This window comes from Gracilinanus agilis, chromosome 5, assembly GCF_016433145.1.
Source record: "Gracilinanus agilis isolate LMUSP501 chromosome 5, AgileGrace, whole genome shotgun sequence".
Taxonomy (NCBI): Eukaryota; Metazoa; Chordata; class Mammalia; order Didelphimorphia; family Didelphidae; genus Gracilinanus; species Gracilinanus agilis.
In genome coordinates this window covers 149,026,179-149,046,944 of record NC_058134.1, presented here as the reverse complement: position 1 = coordinate 149,046,944, position 20,766 = coordinate 149,026,179, and the positions used below count along the sequence as shown (strand labels likewise).

The 20,766-nt window shown below is 36.0% G+C and overlaps 1 protein-coding gene across 1 annotated transcript in view; it reads right to left on the bottom strand.

Moving 5' to 3' along the window:
• Positions 1-4,240: 4,240 nt before the first annotated feature.
• Positions 4,241-20,766, bottom strand: part of PNPLA8 (patatin like phospholipase domain containing 8) — a 46,125-nt gene continuing 29,599 nt past the window's right edge. Inside the window, 3 exon segments of the mRNA XM_044678657.1 lie at positions 4,241-5,291; positions 7,132-7,333; positions 18,767-18,775. Coding sequence (XP_044534592.1) covers positions 5,017-5,291; positions 7,132-7,333; positions 18,767-18,775 — 486 coding nt within the window. The 3' untranslated portion in view covers positions 4,241-5,016.

The following is a 20,766-nucleotide window of genomic DNA, read 5'->3' as shown; positions in this document are numbered from 1 at the left end:
AAGATGGTCACACAAAGCAGGAACAGTAAATACAAGAAAACTAAATCACAAAGGCAACTAGGTGGGTCAGTGGAAAAAGAGCCAGGCCTGGAGTTGGGAGATCTTGGGTTCAAATGTGGCCCTCAGACACTTTCCAGCTGTGTGATCCTGGGCAAATCACCTAACCACCATTGCCTAGTCTTGGAACCAAGACGTGTAGTTTCAGGGGTTTGTTTTGTTTGTTTTTTAATTACATTATTTTGTGAGGTTTATAAGAGATTGTCACAGCTTTCCTGCTGATAAAATTCAGGGATCTTGTCCATGAATTAAATTCGTTCATCTCTGCGACTGACACGATGCAAAGCTAATTTTGAGCTGGTGCTAGAAACAGGTTGGCCTTTTAAAGCTCCAGATCTCAGTTTACTAAAGTGATGGGTGAAAAGTTTGTAAGATTCTTTGGCTGGGATGAGGAGTGACCTATAATATTTCCAGTGACAGTGTGAGACTGTGTGTGCCAATGAAGTTTTATTGATTCTGATAGTTAAGAGGAAAACAACTACTAGTATCAGTGATGTATTTGAGTTCGGGCACTGCTTTAATAATAGAGAGCAGAGAATAACTTCATCTTATCTCCTCCTGGGCTCAGTGATTGCAAGAATAGAGCAGTGATTTTAACAAACTTGTAGAATTGTGATGACAGTGGAAAACCTGATGAACTCACATACTGGCAGTCCTGATGGGAGAATCAATGCTAACAAATTTAAAGTATCCTTAGATGAGATGAAAGTTGGTGGAACTGCTTGAGGGCTACAATGGCTTTGTTCTCATACACTTCTATGAATATCACCAAAGAGTTGCATCATTGACTAAAGTAATCAGATAAGACCTTTTACGAATCCACTCAATGCTTTGTAGTCTTACCTGTTGGAAGCTGTTCATGTGAATGAAGCTTTTGGAAACGAGAAACATGTGAAAAACAATGTGACACAAATGTCCTAAAAGCACCTCCACTCACTGATTTTTTATACTGAAAAAGAATCATCTTGCCAGATGTGATTTATTTCATACTACCTACTGGGAGGTCTCATGCTCCACAACAGGAAGATGAATAAAATCTTAACCTGTTTGGGTCAGTTTAAGATAGCTTCAATTCAATTAAAAAGAAAGATAAAAAATACCAACTATTATATATGCTTCATGTAGATCTTAAAAACTTGAAGTCATATCTCACTTTTTAGTTTGAATTTTTACTTTAGCATAAGTTTTGAAAATCAAGTATGTTTTAAATTCTTTAGTTAAAAAAATGTCTTTTATGGTTGAGTATTCATTCATTCATTATTTATTAATTTTTTAAAAAAATTCAATTTCTGGTTGCACACTTTAATCAGATATGCTGGACATATCTATGAGGTCAGTTCTTAAGGTAAGCCCATCCCTGGTATCATTGAGTGAAAAGGCCTATTTCTGAAGCCTCTCTCTCCTTTCATACTCTTCAGTTGCCTTATTGTAACATTTTTTTCCCTTCTCAAGGATGTCCTTGATTTAATTTTGACCTGATTTCACCAAGACAGAAATTAATGAGAAAGTGCAGGATTGTATAATTTACTCAGGCTTAACATTTTATTAATCAGAAAGAATAGGCTCTGAATATAAAGAATAAAATTGTCAACCATGTCAATGAATAATTTATTAAGAATTCTGAAATATTTACCTTGATGTTTTCAATCACCACAGATAATTTTATTCTTATAGATTTTCACAAATCTTAGCAAGGAAACTCAGTTTTCCCCAAAAGAGTAGTATATACTTCTCTGCTTCTTAAAGCTGAAAAGCCATTTGTAACTTACAATTTGTTTTTTTTTGGTTCCACTCCAAAGTTTCTACTCCTACTTTGCAGAATCTGTCTTCCACATTCACGTTAAAGGCATTTTAGACCTAGATCAACATCTTCATGTTGATGATCAAGAAGCTGAGACCTAGAGAGTTCAAATGACTTTTCCAAAATCACAAAATTACCCTAAGGCTTAGCTAGAGTCAGGACCAAAATCCAGAACACTTTGAGGTGTAGCAATTTTTTGACTACAACATAATGCTACTCTGAAAACTAAAATCACTGCAGTAGAACAAAGGATAAATCTCACAGGTGAAAAAGAATTCTAAGTTCTAAGAAAACACTAAATGTGTTCCTTTCTACCTAGTAATATCAATCTTTTCTTATGTAAATAATTATGTAATGACTGCCATTCAATCCAAAATGTATTAAGTGTACTATGTATGAGGCACTGTGAATAATATAGAAGTGAAAAAAAATGACCTGACCCCATCAATATCTTCTTGTCCAATGGAAGAGATAAGACATGTATTTATAAACATTAATTGAACAGAAGGCAGAGTGTGATGGAGACAATGAAAGAAAAATTTTAGGCATTCTCAGCAAAGCACAACATTGTCGAGATGGTACCTAAGCTGAAGAGAATTTCAGAAGGTAGTGATGATAATTGGTGCATTTATTCTAAGTTTCCTCAGGATGCAAGGAGATGAGCTGGGATCAGTCAAAGTTTTGGCTGGAAAATGGAGTACCTGATGGAACTGGCAAGGTAGGCTAGGGCCCTGTTGATGGGGGTTATAAAATGCCTAGGTAAGAAATCTAAATTTTGTTGTAGGGCAATTAGGCAATGCAAGAAATGACATGGTCAGTCCTGTGCCTTAAGATGATTTTTGTACTTGTCTGAAAGATGGGTCAGATAAAGCCTGGAGATACATAAGACAGGAGAACAGAGAAGGCCAGGCATGAGGTGATGAGGGACTGAACTGAAGTGAGCACAGACAAAGGGACACATGCAAGAGATATGGAAGGGAAATCAAGAGAGCCTTATGCCAAATTGGATGGGCGTCCCAGGTGAGGGACTAGGAAATCACAGGATCATATAACTAGAGCAGGAAGGGACCTCAGACAACACTGATTCCAATTCTTTCCTTTTTTTTACAGGTAAAGAAACAAAAGCATAGGAAAGCTAAATGGTTTGTCAAGGTTCACACAGGTTCTAAGTATCAGAGATAAATTCTTTTACTTTCAGAGTCAGTATTCTTCCCACAATACCATGCTGCTCCCAGAGATAACTGAGGTTTTACTCTGGCAGGTCTGTGTGGCCTACGAGGAAGATGGTGCCACCAACATAGAAAAGTTGAGAAGAAAGGCATGTCTTTCAGAGAAAGATAATAAATTCAAAATGTGTAATTTATATCAGGTTTTGGGGGGGAGGTGAAGATTATTGTGGGGAAGACACATTCTTTAGCTAACATGCTGGCCAATTTGTTGAGTATGCCATTATTTGCTAAACTTCAATAGTTCTCTATTTTACAGCTATCTTGGTATGTAACTCCTTGAATTATTTCCCCCAAAGCAGTCTATGTTGATAATTTAGCAACATTTGCTTCCCAAAATCTTAATTTTTGCTACAGGATCAAGTTCCCCTTAAAGTGCTTATTAGATTCAGAGTAGTCTGGAAATGAAATTAGCTACAATTAATTAGTTCCTAGTTATATTGAGCTGAAATCTTCCTCCTTATAATCTCCCTCCCTAGCAAATTATCATTTAAGATAGTTTGCAGGAAAAGTAAAAGAGATGTGGATCCTGGACAAAGGAAGTACACACCATCACCACTCTGTTCACTTTGAGGTCTGCTTTGCTTCAGATTATTCTTGTCATACAGTCAATACAGGTCCTGCATTCTAAACAAGATATCCATGAAACTCAGGAGGTAGCCTGGGGTTCCATATGCAGCTGAATAGAACAACCAAGTTATCCTTCCTAAATTTTCCCTGGGGCATGCTTTTGAAATCCATGTAAAATTTCCATGACAAATTTTGAGAAAAAGGAAAATAGAATGTAGATAGATCAGCAGCAATAAGGATGTCTTAAGTTTCAGTTAGCACTATCTTAATTCCTGGTAAAATCTGGAACTGTATCAAATCCCATTCATAATATTCACTAGCTATCAGTCACAATATCTCTGAGATTCAATTTCTTTCTCGCTCAAATGAGGATAATACCATATAATCCCAAAGGACTGTTTTGAGCTTTATCTGAGATAATGCATGCAAACTCTGCAAATTTTAGGAGTACTACATCAATATAAGTTGTTATTCATGTAATAACTGATATGAATTCTGCCTTTCCTGGGAACAGTCAATCAGCTCTACTCCTACAAAACATCTGAATGCTGCTGACATTAAAAAAAAATAATAACATTAGCCTTTCTGGAACAGATTCAGGAATTTATTTTGTTATTTTGATAAGAATATTTTTTTCAAAGAAGTCAAAGGATTAATTCTCAAACAATGAAGGACAAGCTAGAGCTGATCTAGAAAAGGTAGCATACAGTATTTTGAAATTTCAGAAAAGTACTGGTAGCTCAATGATATGCTTCTTGAACCAAACACTTTGATGATATAAGTATATTTTAGGAGATAAAATTAATAATTTTATCTTTTGTAAAGTACTCTGACAGAAGCAAAATTCTGTTGTCATACATCCATTAAGAGATTATTAAACTGAAAGGCAATGAAGAAGGTAATAATAGGTGATGAAGAATGTGAAATTATATTAGAATAGATCATCAGGAAAAAGTTTTGATTTTCCACTAAAAAAACCCCATACTGTTCAAATAAATTCAACATGATTATGATACCTTAAAGCAAAAATAGAGTGTTCTAATATTTTTCAGTGTCTTTTGTTTGGCACAAAATTTAACAAAAACCAAAATGCCACTGTGTTTACTAAAACAAAACAGTACAACAGGTAAGTTTCTAAAGCTCATACAATTATTAACATCAGAAAAAGCTAATTCTGATATAAATTTTGTGCCGAACACTCTAAACTGTTCATACTGGTCTGGGCAGTGTTTTTTCCAGCATATTCTATAACTAACACATATTATAAAGTTAATTTGTATATGTATATGCATCAATTCTTCAAAATACTAGTAGTTCTTTTAAAATAGGTTTTACACTTAGTATAGTGCATGCAAATTTTTTTCACAATTTAGACGAAAATGGAAAACCTTCATACATATCTGATTTTAATTTTAGCCAATCATTCATTTTCTGTAGAGTTGTTTTTTCTTGAGTTAATATTTTTGTTAGTTTTTTCATTTTTTCTTCATTCCGCTCTAAATACTGTATCGATTCCGACTGTAAGCAGTCAAGTTTTTCATTTCGACTTTCATCCAAAGGTATGTTTTCACGCATTACAGGGTTGATTCTAAAATAAGTGTCAGGAGGTAAAAAGTCATCAAGCATTATGTGGACTTCTGTTTAAAAACAAAAAGAAATACAAGTTAAAAAATTAAACTTCCTAAATGACTGTCTATTAATTACTTTTACTTTTTCATCTATGAAAGTTCTGCTTATTTCACCACTTATACTTTAATTACCAATATTTTAAGAATCAATTTAAAAGAAACGCTATTAGAAAGGCTCTTCAAAAGAGAATTTATATATTCCTTTTAAAAATTGTAACTATTTTGAATTATGCAAAAGATGAATTTAGGGGGGAATAAGAATAGAATGACAAAATGAACAAGGATACAAATTGGAAACTCATGGCATTTTCATTCTAGTTTGCTCTATGGCATTATTACATTACCAGGCACATAGCCCTCATACCCAGAATGTATTCCTAACTCAGAACGCTCATCTTTCAAAGCTAAGCTTTGACTCTCATTCCTCTTCTGGGTAGCCCTCATCTCTATCTTGAATTCTGTTTTTCTATGACTTGAAACTGTCCCTGATTTGTGTCTCTATGTGCCAGGGCCTGTACTAGAGCATTAGAGACACAAATACAAAGAATGACATAATCCCACCTCTCAAGGAGCTTATATTACCTAGTAGGTGAGACATTAATTATATATATATATATATATATATATATATATATATATATATATATGTTAGCAGCTATGGACCAGGACACTATTTCAAGCCAAGAGTAGTTAAACTAGTCTGAGTTAACTTTGCCTCAGAACTGATTGGGCTGGGCCAGAGATTTAGGACTCTAGAAGGGAGACCCTAAGACCCCAGTAAACTTCCTTGTGGACTGCTTTTATTTCCTCGCAGGCTTCTTTTATCTGCTTTCATTGTTTTGTGGAATGCTTATTGAATATGTTTTTATTAAAGAAAGTGAATTGGCTTTCCAGCTCCGAGTGGTCCATCACACAGTAGTATATGGAAACATGCCTAGGATGTAAGTATATATAGAATGAGAAAAGTAAAATGTATTTAAACAAAAAGAAGTTAGGGATGGCAGCGGGGACTATCAGAAAAGGCTTCCTCAATGGAGAAAGGTGGAGGAATTAGGTGAGGTAGCAGTATTCCAAGCAAAGGGGTTGGCCAGTACAAAGACAGAGATGGGGCACGGAATATACAGCCACTCAACAGAGAAAAGGACAGATTGGCTAGTCTGCAGAGTGTAGGAAGAGGATTCATGTGTCATGAGTTGGAAAGATAAGTTAGGTAAAGGTTGCCAAGGGTCTACAAACTAAATGGAGAAGTTTCTATTTGATTCTAAAGGCAAAAGGAGACGAGAGTTTGCTGAGAGTGGGAGGGACAAGGTCGGATATGCACGCACGAAGAATGTGCAGAATGCATTTAAGGGGGGAGCCTTGAGGCAGGACGGCCAGTTTGTGATGTCCAATAGGCAGCTGGTGCTGTGGGCCTGAAGCACAGGAGAAAGACAAGGGCTGGATGGGTAGATATGTTGGTTATCACTGGTTAGTTCATTGCTCTATTCTGTCTGTAATTAAGAGTTATGATATGATCATCAGACCCATAAAGGGAATCCAGTTAGAAAGGTAGTCCTGGTTTTCCTCCTCAAATATCCCTCCAGCTTTCTGACTTCTATGCCCCCCTCCCTCTCTACCTGGCATTTTTGTTTATTTTTTTAACAACATTATGCTATCATCATGGGGAGTTCTCTCTATAAAAACTCCCTCCACTGATAGAGATAGGTGACTCAGCTGGAGCCTAGAACCTACGGAATGGTCTGGATTGGATCACTGAGAGATTAAGTGACTTAACTGTGTACTCCACCAGCTTGTGGGTGTGAGAATCAGTATATGTGCAAGAGAAGCACAGAAAACGACAAGCACTAACCTTCCGTATCAGTGGCGCTGCTGATAACCGTTGACAGTTTGCTTCTCAAGCTTGTTGCTGTCATACTACTGTAGCTCCTCACATCCCCTTCATAACGCCCAGTGCCCAGGGATACTATACATTGTAATGGGGTATCTGGCCAAAGACACTTGCACTCATGCATTGCTAAAGCTGTAGGATTATTTAGAAGCAAACCTCCATCCTGAAAGTTAATAATTTAAAACAAAACATGTTGAGAAAATGAAATTTATTTACAAGTAGAATCATTAGAAAACATGAAAACAAAGATATCTTTTGAATAAGATTAAGAACAGCCTCCTAAACCACAGATGAATGCTAAAAAGTATAGTGGTTTTAAGAAAAAATGATTTAACACAGTTTTATCTAAGGAGAATTTCTGTGTTGGTCCCTCTTCTTTTGAAATACTACAGATGCAATGAAAAAATAAATCATGTGAAAATGTACCCGTCTAATGAGTAAGTTTCTTATTGAGCCTTCATTTTTATTTACAAAAGCCCTTTGAACTCATCCTGGATCACTCTCAATATCTTGTTCAAACTATTGAAATGAGAAGAATTACTTTTTAAAGGCACATTTTAAAGGTTATTTTAGATTCTACACAAGATTAACAGAAAAATACAGTTATCAAATAAAGCAAAATTTTCCTCATAAAATGAAACTGCTTTTAGATTATTTTAAATTTAGTTGCACATTCTCAATCTGTCATATCTAATGCTACATAACAAATCACATATAGGCAAAAGTATTTTGTGTTTAATTATTTATTAAGCATTGAAACTTTCCTAGTAAAAAGACACAAAATTAAATATGTGTATGGAAGTTTTTTCTTTATGGGAAGCTCTATGATTTTACTGATAGAGAGAGCTTACTGGTGAATAAACTCCTTAAACTAATTTCTTGAAGGAACTCCTTCCCTATATTTTTTATATAAGGTATTCATTTCAATGGCTTGGTAAAGATCATAAAAACTCATCCTTCTGAATCTTACTAAATCAATCTGTGAACAAACATTTTAAGCCCATTCTATGAGACAGGCACTGTGCTAAGTGTTGGGGATATAAGAGGAGGAAAACTCGCTTCCTTCAAGGAGCTCATAGTCTAAAAACAAACTACATACAAGATAAATTGGAACTAATCAACAAAGGAAAGGTTCTAGAAGTAAGGCAGAATTAGGACAGGCTGTGTAGTAGGGCTTTTACTACTGAGTAAGGCTTTTTGAAGCCCTTTCTTTCTTTCTTTCTTTTTTAAACTCTTACCTTCTGTCTTGGAGTCAACTAATACTGTGTATTAGTTCTAAGGCAGAAGAGTGGTAAGAGCTAGGCAATGGTGGTTAAGTGACTTGCCCAGGGTCACAGAGCTTAGAAATCAGACAGGTCAGATTTGAACCCAGGCCTTCCCATCTCTAGGCCTGGCTCTCAATTCACTGAGCCACCCAGATGCCTTCTGAAGCTCTTCTTTGTCATCAACTACAGTGATAAACTGGTATTTATGCTCTTAATATTTGTTTCATTAACATGCCCTAGGAACAGAGGTTTCCAGATCTAGGGGGCAGATAGTAGTGCCAAAATGATTAAACATTTTCTAGCATAATTCTTCATTATTATATGTTTTATATCAAATAAGAACAGATTTCAAATCAAAGTTAACAAAAACAAGACTAACATTGAGAATTTGCTCCAATTGACAGTGAATGTAGCTCAGCTATTATTTGATATAGAATATGTGAATGAGGTCAAATTTGAGTTGATGTATGTCAAACATTAAGCTGGATGTGATCTGCCACCAGTACGTCAGGAATATGATATATGAACTGGGCCATCAAACTACTTACAGCAGTTGGATGAGAACTATATAAATGAAGTTAAATAATCTTTGGGTGGAAATTAAAATTACCATGATAGCTGTTAAATTCTAAGCTGCAGTAATTTTAGTAAATCTAGTATATTATTTAGTGATCCCAAACTAGTTTCCAAAAAGAACCCATAAGCTTAAAATTTTTTGAAATAACTAAAAAATGAATATAGTTTTAAATTTATTAAAATTGATACTTTAAATTTTTTATTGCTTAATTTTTGAAGTTAGTTTTTTTGCAGATTGTCATAAAAAAAGTGAAAGGCGGGGGGTGGGAGGGACTTTGGAAACTGCTGCCCTAGGTTATCCACTTCAGTTCCTCGTTATTCCTTATTATTAGCAATCCTGGCTAGGTCCGTCCCTTGTACTCCTGGGTATCATGAAGAAGTAAACAGTCAAAGTTTTATAAAACTTTGGAGAGTTCTTTGTGTCTTGGATACATGCAAGATTTTTTATTCTAGCCACAGGATCAAAGAAGAATGAGATTGGTTGAAGTCAAAATAAAGGAAACTAAACTTACTATTTTCCATATAGAAAAACGTTTCACCTAATAATTATTTTATGTATATCTAATTTGATATTCAATGTTTTAGAAAGAAACATTTAATTACCAGCAATGAAATCTTCTTCCCAGAACCCAAAGTTTTTTTTCCATTAAATATGAAATGTGATCTGGAAATCATATTTAAATCCACATATTACTTATATAATTTATTCCATTTTAGAAGCTAAAATTTGGGGTTGGGGTAGGACTTTATGCAGGAAAATTACTTCAACTTGCAGCTCCAGCTTAGGAGCTTCTTGATAAAAACAGATAAAGAAATATGAACAATGCTTACACATTCTTTTTCTTTTTTTTAGCAATCAAGTTGTTATAGATTTAAAAATGTACTGAAATATATTTAACAAAATTTCAAATTAAATCTGTAGATAAACTATGTGAACAAATAAAATTCATAGATATTGCCTCCTCAAACTGTGGAAGGTGAGAAAATATATACAAAGGGAAAATATCTCAGTAACTCTTATAGGATTTCTCATAAATTATACCAATTCTTCCTTGCAACCACAATAATTTTTAAACTAATATCATATTTCCAAATCAATTCCTAAATATCACATTTAGCATACTGCATTTGGTAAAATATTAATTTTTAAATATTACATTTGGCAGACCAGAAAGGTTTTGATGATTACTCTCAATATTCTTCAATTTTCTTCATTTTTTACTCTCCTTAAGTCAATTCATTAGTAGCCAATTCTGGAGCTTGGAGTTTTTACTCCACTCTAAGTTGGTAGAGCAGTTTTTGAAATAGACAAAAGGACAGATTAGCTTGAAGGCCATAGCCGTTGGTCTGATACTATAAAACTTTAGAAGTCTCGCCACCTCCTGCCACTTCCTGCCCCTTTGACCATCTGCACCACTCCCCTTGCTCCCGGCCGCTGCTGCCTCCCAACCACTGCTGGAGAGTCTGAGAGCGTCTGGAAGCACCTTGTTTTTTCGGTACAGAAGGGTGAGGTCTAAATCCCATTTTCTCCTCTTAAACTGAAAAAAGCTGGATAGCCATTACTTGCTGCAGCCTGGTAAGCCAGGTGTTCTTTTAGCAACAATTAACCTCTTCAGGGCTTTCACTTTTCTAACTCCTTTCACAAACTACCATCTTGCAGCCCAGAATCCCAGAGAATTGGAGGAAGTTAATAAGTTCAGCTCAGTCTTTTTTATTTGAAGGTATTAATTATTGGGCTAAATTAGGAAAGTTTAGTCTTATCTTACTCCTAGAAGTCTGCCCTTCTTTAAGGCCTTTCCTGAACCTCCACATGTCTCTAACATTAGTTTAAGTAGGAGGTGGAACACTAGGGAGCCAAGGATCTTTATGAAGGTGTGGGGGGTGTATGATAATGAGATTAAATCTACCCTGTCCATTCTTAGATTTAATTACCAAAGGTGAAAACAACCCCACTTAATTCTCAAGTGGGAAGTCTGTGACCCATGTGTGTAAGAATGGGTGATGAATCAGAATTGACTGATGCCCCTCTCCCCCCTGCCGGCCAGAGCAGTCCTAAGCAAAGCATCTGTTGTGATTGGACACGTAAACTAGGAAGAAGGCACAGGAAGTGACAAAAAAGAAGCTCTTTTAAAATGTAGTAACAACTTCCTGTAGCTCTTCTTCTTTGTGGCTTGGACATGAAGGAGAGCTGACTGAGACCTTGGACTAGGTGAGACTACTCTTAATCTAATCTCTCCCTTGGAACTACAAGTGTTGAGTGTAAAGACTGATCTTTTCTGCATTTCTCTGAAGGAACTCTCTTTTCAAGAGAGGCCTTGTGTTATTTACCTTTGGCCCTCAGACTCTCAGCTCAAAGCTGAGCCTTTTCTGACTGAGGAATAGTTAGACCTGCCTGGGTTGAACCAGGGATTGGGGCAAATTACTTAGTGTGTTAATTATCTTATTCTCTATCTAATTTTCTTACTTTCTCTCTCTCTTCTCACTTGAAAAAAAAAAGTCATTTTTGATTTGAGGTTTTCTCATTAGGAACTGATATTTATTCAATTCCTTGGAGACCAAACCTTTTAATATTCATCCAACAAAAACCCCTTTTTACCCCTTATGGGCAGGGGGAGGGGGTGTGTGAAGGGCAGAGGGAAGGGCTCTGGAATCAGAAAATGAAACTTTTGATTTCCCAGGCCCTGATGTTTTAACATCAGTTATTGCAGTCCATTCTCCCCCACCTAATATAATAATGAACCTCATGTAACTCTAAAGGTTGGGAACATGTATTATGATTGCCTCCTAGACACTGGGGCTTCCAGATCATTACTGGCGAGTAAACCTGATTCTGAATGCAATTTATTGGCTCTTTAAATGTAGTAGGTGTATCAGAAGCACTTCTAAAAGTCCCAAAGCTTTCCCTTTGAATGGTGTCTCTCTGGGACTCCTCTCAGTAGGACATTCTTTCCTTTTAATGCCTGCCCTATAAATTTGTTAGGGAGAGATCTTTTATGCAAACTTAGAGCCACAATAACATGATCTCAAGTTGGCTCTATGATGCTAGAATTACCTGAGGAATTCTTAAATTTGCTTTCTGTATTTCTTTTAGACAGTCAGGAGGTAAAAGAACCTCCCACATTTGAAATCCCAGCTGATATACCTGAATCTCTCTGGGCCACATCTTCTTCCGATGTAGGCCTATTCAAATCAGCTGCTCCTGTTCAAATTAAGACAGAAGGTGATCCACCTTCTTCCATTCCTCAGTATCCCCTATCAAAAGAGGCAATTGAGGGAATTACCCCAGTGATAGATTAATTGAGAAAGGAATAATAATTCCATGCAAATTTGAATATGATACACCTATTCTACCTATAAAAAAAAAAGCCAAAGTTAGGCGCAGATGGAAAATCTGTATATTGATTTGTATAGGATTTAAGGGCTGTAAATAATCATGTCATAAAAAGACACTCTGTGGTTCCCAACCCAGCCACAATTATCTCCTTTATACCCAGCACAGCCACATATTTTATTGTGGTAGATCTGTGCTCAGCATTCTTCTCAATTCCTATTCATGAAAGTTCCAGGAATATATTTGCCTTCATTTTCACTGCCCTCAAATATAAGGGCTCAAGGTGTAGAACTGATAGCTCTAAAACATACCTGTTTAAATGCCAAAGATAAGAAGGCAACAATTTACACAGACTCTAGATATGCATTTGGAATATGTCATGCAGTGGGTATGCTATGGCTCCAAAGGGGTTTTTTTAACCTCATCTAGAAAATATATTGCAAATGCAGAAATCATTAATGAAGTTTGTTCTGCTCTCCAGCTACCTGAAGCCCTAGCTATAGTTCACTGCTCTGCCCAAACAGGTGGAACTGACCCTGTTTCTAGAGGGAACCACTGGGTAGATACTGGAGCAAAGCTCACTGCCTCAGGAGGACCTGAATTAATTTTAATTTTGGCAACTAGTAATGACTCAAATTTATCCCTCCCTTATAATGGACAGTAAGTGGAAAAATGGAAGCAAAAGTTTAAAGCAAAACAGATCAAGGGAGTAAGGCTATCATCTAAAGGAAAGCCCCTACTCCCTTGAAGTTTTTATCACCAAACTTGCTTATCCATTCACAAATATGGTCACTTTGGCACCCAGGGCTTTGTAGACTTTGTTAAAAGAGTATGGATAGCCCCTGGTATAACTACCATAGCCTCTAAAGTGTGTGCAGTTTGCCCCATCTGTCAAGTCTATAACTAGCATGCCTTTCATGGCAAAGCTTTTGGTGGGCATCCTCTGGCTTACACATCTTTTGAGAATTTACAAATTGACTTTATCATGATGTCAAAGGCTGGCCATTATAAATTTGGTCTGGTCATAGTGGATCAGCTGACCAGATAGCCAGAAGCATTTCCTAGGGCCTGAGCAACAGTGGCTTTTGTTGCCAACGTGCTCTTAAAAGAGATTATTCTTTACTTAGGTCTGCCAGTAGGTATTGATTCAGACAGGGGAACTCATTCTACTGATTAGTTTTGTCTCAGATTTATTCTTGTTTGGTGATCACTCCCAAATTCCATGTACCATATCATCCCCAGAGTTCAGGCCAAGTTAAGAGAATGAATAGAGATCTTAAAACGATGCTTTGAAAATTATCCAATGAAACTCACTTAAAATGGCTTAAAGTTCTCCCTCTAGCCCTCTTTTATCTTTGAAGCAATCCCAGGGGAGATCTACACATCTCACCATTTGACTTGCTTTTCGGATATTCCCCTATACAAGCTAAGCCTTTTTCTCCTGCATATGCATCATTACTAGGGGGAGACAATTCTATTGCTTTCTATATACACAACTTACAGATCAAATTATGAGAACTCCATGAATTTAGAGCTCCTGTACAAGCAGGACCTAAAGACTTCTCACTCCATGACCTACACCCAGGAGACAAGATGTACATAAAGAACTTCTAGTGCACTGGGGAAATTCAGCCTGCCTGGGAAGGTCTGTTCCAAGTCCTGTTAACCAATTCAACAGCTATCAAAATTGGAGAAAAAGATTCTTGGATGCACTGCTCACATCTGAAAAGGGCACCTTCTATTGATATTGATTAACTGTATCCTATGTTGTAATTGTTTATTTTAATTTTGATTTTTACTCCTCCTATGATTGGACTGGAGATAATACCATCATAAAAGTCCATAGACAAGTTGACCACAGTTTTGGCTGACACATTGTCATGGAATGTGAAGTATGAATTTTTAATTTTTTAAAAATGTTATTGTTTTTCCTTTTATTTGCAAAAGGATCTTTGAATTTTCTCTTTAATCTTATTTTTTGGTACTTGAAATACATGTAACTAGTGTTAACATTTTTTTGATATTAAAGGATAAATTTAAAATATCCATTAGTCCTAATATCAATGCATACCCAAAAGCTTTAGACTATAGAAACCTCCTATTAATTATTAAATTTCATGGGACTGTTACTAATAATTGTGTCTGATTTCAGAGGAAGGGATCACAAGAGCTGCTGTACAGTGCCAAAAAGCATAAGGTCAAGGAGACCAACCAATCTTGGTGGGATTGATGAAAATCTGCACCAAGACAGGACTTGTTTTGAGATTCAAGGAAGCAGTTGTTTGACGTCTGATGCAGGATTTCCCCGTGGCAGATTTCCAACAAGTACCTCAGTTTAGCTGTCATTTTGACTCCCCATCCCTGAGAATGAAGGCAAAATCAGATCAGGGAACCATACTTCCCTTTTACTTCAAAATCTAGTCCCTTTTCACTCTTTATAGTATGGCAATTTTCTGTAGTCCTGGCTACCAATGGGGAAATGCTATATTGCTATAATTGTCCTTCAGGCTTGTAAGACATAAATCACTTTAATTGGGCCCTGATTCAAGGACCTGTTACGGGATTATTCTTGCTTACTCAGAATTTTTATATACAATTTGATTTTGATGTTTTTTCCCCAAAATGTATTTTTTCTCTTTTTATTTATTTTTCATGTTTTTGGATTTTCTTTTGAGAATTAATTCATATACCCCATAAGTCAATCATGTATCCTGGGTTGATCCAGGTGTTGGTCAACACAGAAATAATTATAATAAAATCTTTGCTATAAATGTAGCTGGGGTTGAGGTAATAAACTCTATAACTGACAGATTTGGGCCTGCCAAATGTAATGAGGCAATTTAAAATTTGTAATAATACTTGTTATTAATATAAACTGATCTGAATTGATCTGACTGGTTGATATTGATAGCTTTAATTTTCTAGCTGTATTGATAAATGAAAACTTTCAGAGCCAGGCTGGTTCAGGTGGTGGATGAATAGGCTGGAAGCAACTTCATCCAACCTTATTTATTTTCTTTTAGAGTAGGGAGAGTAAAAGTAGGAAATAGAAAACTAAAAAGGAGATCTCTTATATTCCTAGCACTAATATTTGTCTAAATAACTACCCACACCAAAATCTACTCCTCAAGGAGTGTCTTCCTGTTTGACAGGAGCCAAACCTAACTTAACTTACACTCACTATCTTAAATTATTTACCATTTAGCTAAACTTAAAGTAATCTTTATCTTATTGAAGTAATTTATTAAACTCAATTTATCAAATTTCCCTTCACAGAGAACCCTAAATGCAGCTTTTCTGTCTGCCCAACTTCAGCCTGTCAGAGATACTATTACTCTCTGGTGCTACCTTGTGGATCCAAAGAGAAAAACTTCAGAACACACCCTTTTCTTTCAGCTGAATATATTCTACTTCAAAGTAGCAGTTCTTAATTCATTAAAGATCTTCTTTAACTTGAGAGAATCACCCAGCAATCAGTTTCTCAAGAAGTCTGAGAGTCTGAACCTAAAAGTCTTATGGAAAGTAGGCCCTAAAGTCGAACCTCTCTCACTTAAGAGTGCTGAGAAAGGAAAAACCCTCTGTCACTCCACTATTTAATACAATCTTAGTTTCTTCTTCTTTAGCCTTCTAAATTATCTTAAATTCCTTCTTCTTAATCTTCAACTTTCACCAACTGTTATTCTCAGAGAGATAAAATTCACCTCTGTTCTCACAGGATGCCAGAGAACACAAAAGCCCAGAATTTTCCCTTCACTGATCTTTATCCTCTTGGCTTAAAGGAGCCACACCCAATATCTCTGTCTTCCCTATTTAAAGGGAAACAGAGCAAAATACAAAATCCTTACTCTGAACTGAAATCCTTGCTTCTAACTAGACAGAATAACCTAAATAAATTCTTATCCCAACAGTACCCTCCTCAGAGAGGAATGTATAATTTTTGTAAAATCCAAGATTTAAATTTTTTTTGAGAGAAATTTCAAGAAAAGAAGCTCACTAAAACTCCCCAAATCAAGAAAATGAGCTTTTTGAAGAAGGCACCATAAAGAAGCCTGAAGAAACCACATACTGCATCAAAGGATCCAGAATGAACTTTGGGATGTAGTGAATCAAACTGAAGAGGGTTGAACACATTTACTCAGAATGTAAGCTCTTATGCCAAAGGGGATTGCCCCCAATTGGCCTTTTGTCAATGCACTTACCAGTTATTGGTTTTGCTCTCTCTCTCTCTTTTATTTCCCTCTTATCCCCAAATTACTGTAATTTCTTCTTAGAAAGTATAATATTGTATGCACCTCAAGTAAGGGATCTTTAAAGATATAAGCTGATTATATGAAATGATTATTTGGGGAGACTAGGCATGTAAATCTGGGAGATTTCAACATGCTCATCTCCCAAAGAATCACAGGGGGCAAATGTGTAAAGGGAACCCCTTCCTCCCTAGGTCATGAACTTTCTGCTCATCCGAACCAGCCCATTAGCTTGACTAGAATGCTCCAAACAGAAAGACTTTGATTGGTTCCTAAGATGTGGAAGACCAGTGCAGAGGGAAAGGAAGTGATATGGAGAAAAAAAAGACTAAAAAAATGAGATCATAGAGGAGGCTGTCTTTCTGTGATTTGGCATTGGCGTCTGGGGCGAAAGATACTCTTATGGGCTAGTAATATTAGGGTGGCAGGCTAGGAAATATTTTTTCAATTTCCTTCCCTTCTCAAACTATATTTATATTAAAATTAAATTGTTAAAAGCTACTATCATTCTTGAGACTTAAGTGTTAATTATTTTTATAAACGGCGGCCACAATAAATTTTTTTTAAATTTTTTTTTTTTTTAAATTTTAAACCCTTAACTTCTGTGTGTATTGACTTATAGGTGGAAGATTGGTAAGGGTAGGCAATGGGGGTCAAGTGACTTTGCCCAGGGTCACACAGTTGGGAAGTGTCTGAGGCCGGATTTGAACCTAGGACCTCCTGTCTCTAGGCCTGGCTCTCAACACACTGAGCTACCCAGCTGCCCCTAAATTTTTTAACTAATGTTATATTTCCGAACCAATTTCTAAATATCATATTTAGCATGTTACATTCGGTATAATATTAATTTTTCAATATTACAAATGTTAATCTACAGAAAAAAGTTGTTTTTACAAAACTAAATTCTTTTCAAATATCATAAAGCTCAAATACTTTACTGACATTACCTTAATCTTCTATAATCAGATATTACTATGTCTATGTTACAAAGGGGGAAACTGATAGAAAAAACTTTATGGTATGAAGTTCTATTAGATTTCTATATATCTAAGCACATTCTTCATTTCATGCAACTATTCAATCTTAGTTATAGTGTAAGAAATTATTTGGTGTTTAAACTCATGAGCTAATTAAATTGAAATTTAAAACCTTTGAAAAATGTTTACTGAAACAGAGGGAAAAAAATGCCAATGAATCAATAAGAATTCAACAATTAAGCATCCACCAAGTCTGTCCACTATCTCTCTGGGATGTCAAGAAACTGAGTTCACTATAAACCTATATCCTATCTACAAAGTCAAACACTGATCATCACATCATATTTTTTATCATTTCTTTACATGAATCAAGTACATGATCATGTGCCTATTGTACATGAATCAAGTTTAAAAAAATAACTTGTGAAACTCACAGGCTTATTAAATTTAATTAATGTTTTAGTTATCTGGCCATTATATATTCTTATAAAAACTCTATGAAGGATACAGTCACTCTTCCCATTTTCCCCTTCCCCAATTTCTGGGTTTAAATTTGGTAATTCCTTTTAAAATTACATTTTATTTATTTATTTTAAAACCCTTAGCTTCCATCTTAGAATTAATAATTGGTATTGGTTTTTTGTAAATTACTTTTTTTTTTTTAAAGCCTTAACTTCGGTATATTGTCTCATAGGTGGAAGAGTGGTAAGGGTGGGCAATGGGGGTCAAGTGACTTGCCCAGGGTCACACAGCTGGGAAGTGGCTGAGGCCGGATTTGAACCTAGGACCTCCTGTCTCTAGGCCTGACTCTCAATCCACTGAGCTACCCAGCTGCCCCTTGGTATTGGTTTTAAGGCAGAAGAGCAGTGGGGGTTAAGTGACTTGCCCAGGATCACACAGCAAGGAAGTATCTGAGGCCAGATTTGAACCCAGGACCTCCCATCTCTGCTACCCAGCTGCCCCCTTAAATTCCATCTTAAATTAAAATGTACAATAATCCAAATGAGAGCTTACTTGATGAAGGTCTTTTCCTAGTGTATATTCTGCAAAGTAACCTGGGGCAGCAGATGATGCTCGAATGGCTTGCCATACTTTGTGATGACATCCTCCCAAATAGTGTGACTTGGATCCAGGAAAAAGATCATAGTTCCTGAACACAAATGCCTTTGGTTGTATTCCTCTGTTTACAACAGTACTTACTGCAGCCACCTATTAAAAATTTAAAAAGAAAAATAGCTATTATAGGAACTATCTAAAGGCTCTATATGTCTAAGGATTGTGACAAATATATTTCTTTTTTGTAATTAACTTCATAAGAAGCAAAATTTTTTACTTTTATCTAATATATACTTATATGTGGAGAAATAAAATTTAAAGAAAACTTCTGAGAAAGCAACTATAAGAAACATAGATCAAAGGGTCATTTTGCCCATCTGAAAATGGCTATTGTTCTTTATCCAAGCTGTACCTTTGCCTTATACTTGGAATAAAGAGAGGAATTTTAGTTTTTGATGATTCTAAACCATTTTGCAAATCTTCTTGATGTGATTCTTTGCAATGGTTTGATTCATGCTTCTCACCCAATGTGTGTGATATGGAATGAGAAAGCTGATCCCTTATATAATCATCTTCCTTAATGCCAAAGATTTCTTTGTGCATTTGCATTATCTCTTCCCATTGCTCATTATCTACCACAGACTTATGTGTATCCTCTGTGTAGATTACTTTAGACACTTTTTCTATTTTGCCCAGTTTTCTCATTTTGCTTTCCTCATTTCTTTTAGACTCTGCCACACCCAAATTACACTGATTGATAGGTTTTAAATTAGAAATCTTGATTCATAATGATTTTTTCGGTTTCGTTCCCATTTGTTATATCTCTCCATATCATCTAACGAAGGTGTTTGATTGTACTTTTTGCATGTATGGTTGCAGCAAGTATCCTCATGTTTTTCTTCATCAAGCCTTTTGATTCATTATTCCTAGCCTATTTTGAATTATAAAATGTCTTTCTATTATCTCTTTGATTATTGGGTTTTGAAAAATCAATTTGTTGCTTATATCTACAAAAACGAATCACGTGCCCGATCTTCCCACACAAGTAGCATCGGGGTTCTGATTTTGATTTTGGCGTGCTGTTGGCAGGTTGTCTAAATTGATTTCTACTTGTTTGAAGAGCAAAATTCTTCACCTCTTCAATTTCTTTCTCACGTTTCGATTGCTTCAATTGCCTTTTCAAGTCTGCTATGATCTCATCTTTCTCATTATCAGATTGCCTAGCCATTCTCACTTCTTTCTGTTTGGAATCATGTATATACGTTGCATGATTCCTAATATCCTCCAGTGGTAATGATTCCCACTGTGGACAACTTTGCCTGAAATAATTTTGTATCAGGATTGAAGTTCCCTTTACAAATTGCCTCCTTATATGATCAATCATATCCTGGGCATGAGTGTCTCTAAGTCCTAATATCGTTTTTACTGCTTCAATAACTCTGTCTAGGAAACTGCTCGGGTGTTCTTCTTCCCCTTACCTCAGTTTCTCAAATTTCTGCCAAGCATTTGGCCTTTTTGCAAATGATCTCATTGCTTCGATAAGATCAGCCCTGCATCTTAACAAGTACCTCATGTTAGCGTGTTGAGTGAAGTCTAGATCTTGATGCACTAATGGCCATGATTCTAAATTGGGGTTTGTCCTAGTTTCATCCAGGAATTTTTCCTTTTCCGAGGGAGTGTAAAATTCCCCCAAAAGAAATTCAACATCGTCGAAACTAGGGTTAAAAAGTGTGAACACCCGTTTTAATTCTTTTAAACTTTTATAAGGCTTTTCATAGAATCTAGGAAAACGGCGTTTTAAAACCTCCATATCACTAGGAGTGAATGCCTTGTATGTTTTGACATGCACCACCCCCTCTCCAGGTTGTACAATAGTCCTGTCTACTATTGGTAGTACAGAGACCACTGCATTCTGAATCGGTTGTTCTTTCTCTGTTTCCTTTTGCCCCAAAAACTTTGATTCTACAATTTCTAGTTGCAAGACTGTATGTTTATCGAGTTCCCTTCCTTCATGTATTTGCCTCAACACTTGGAACAGTAGTTTGATGTTCTCTACTAGTTCCTTGTTATCATTATCTTGTTTTGGATAAGATACCTTATAATAATTAAACAGATGAGTCAGGACCACTTTTGAAATTGCCAAA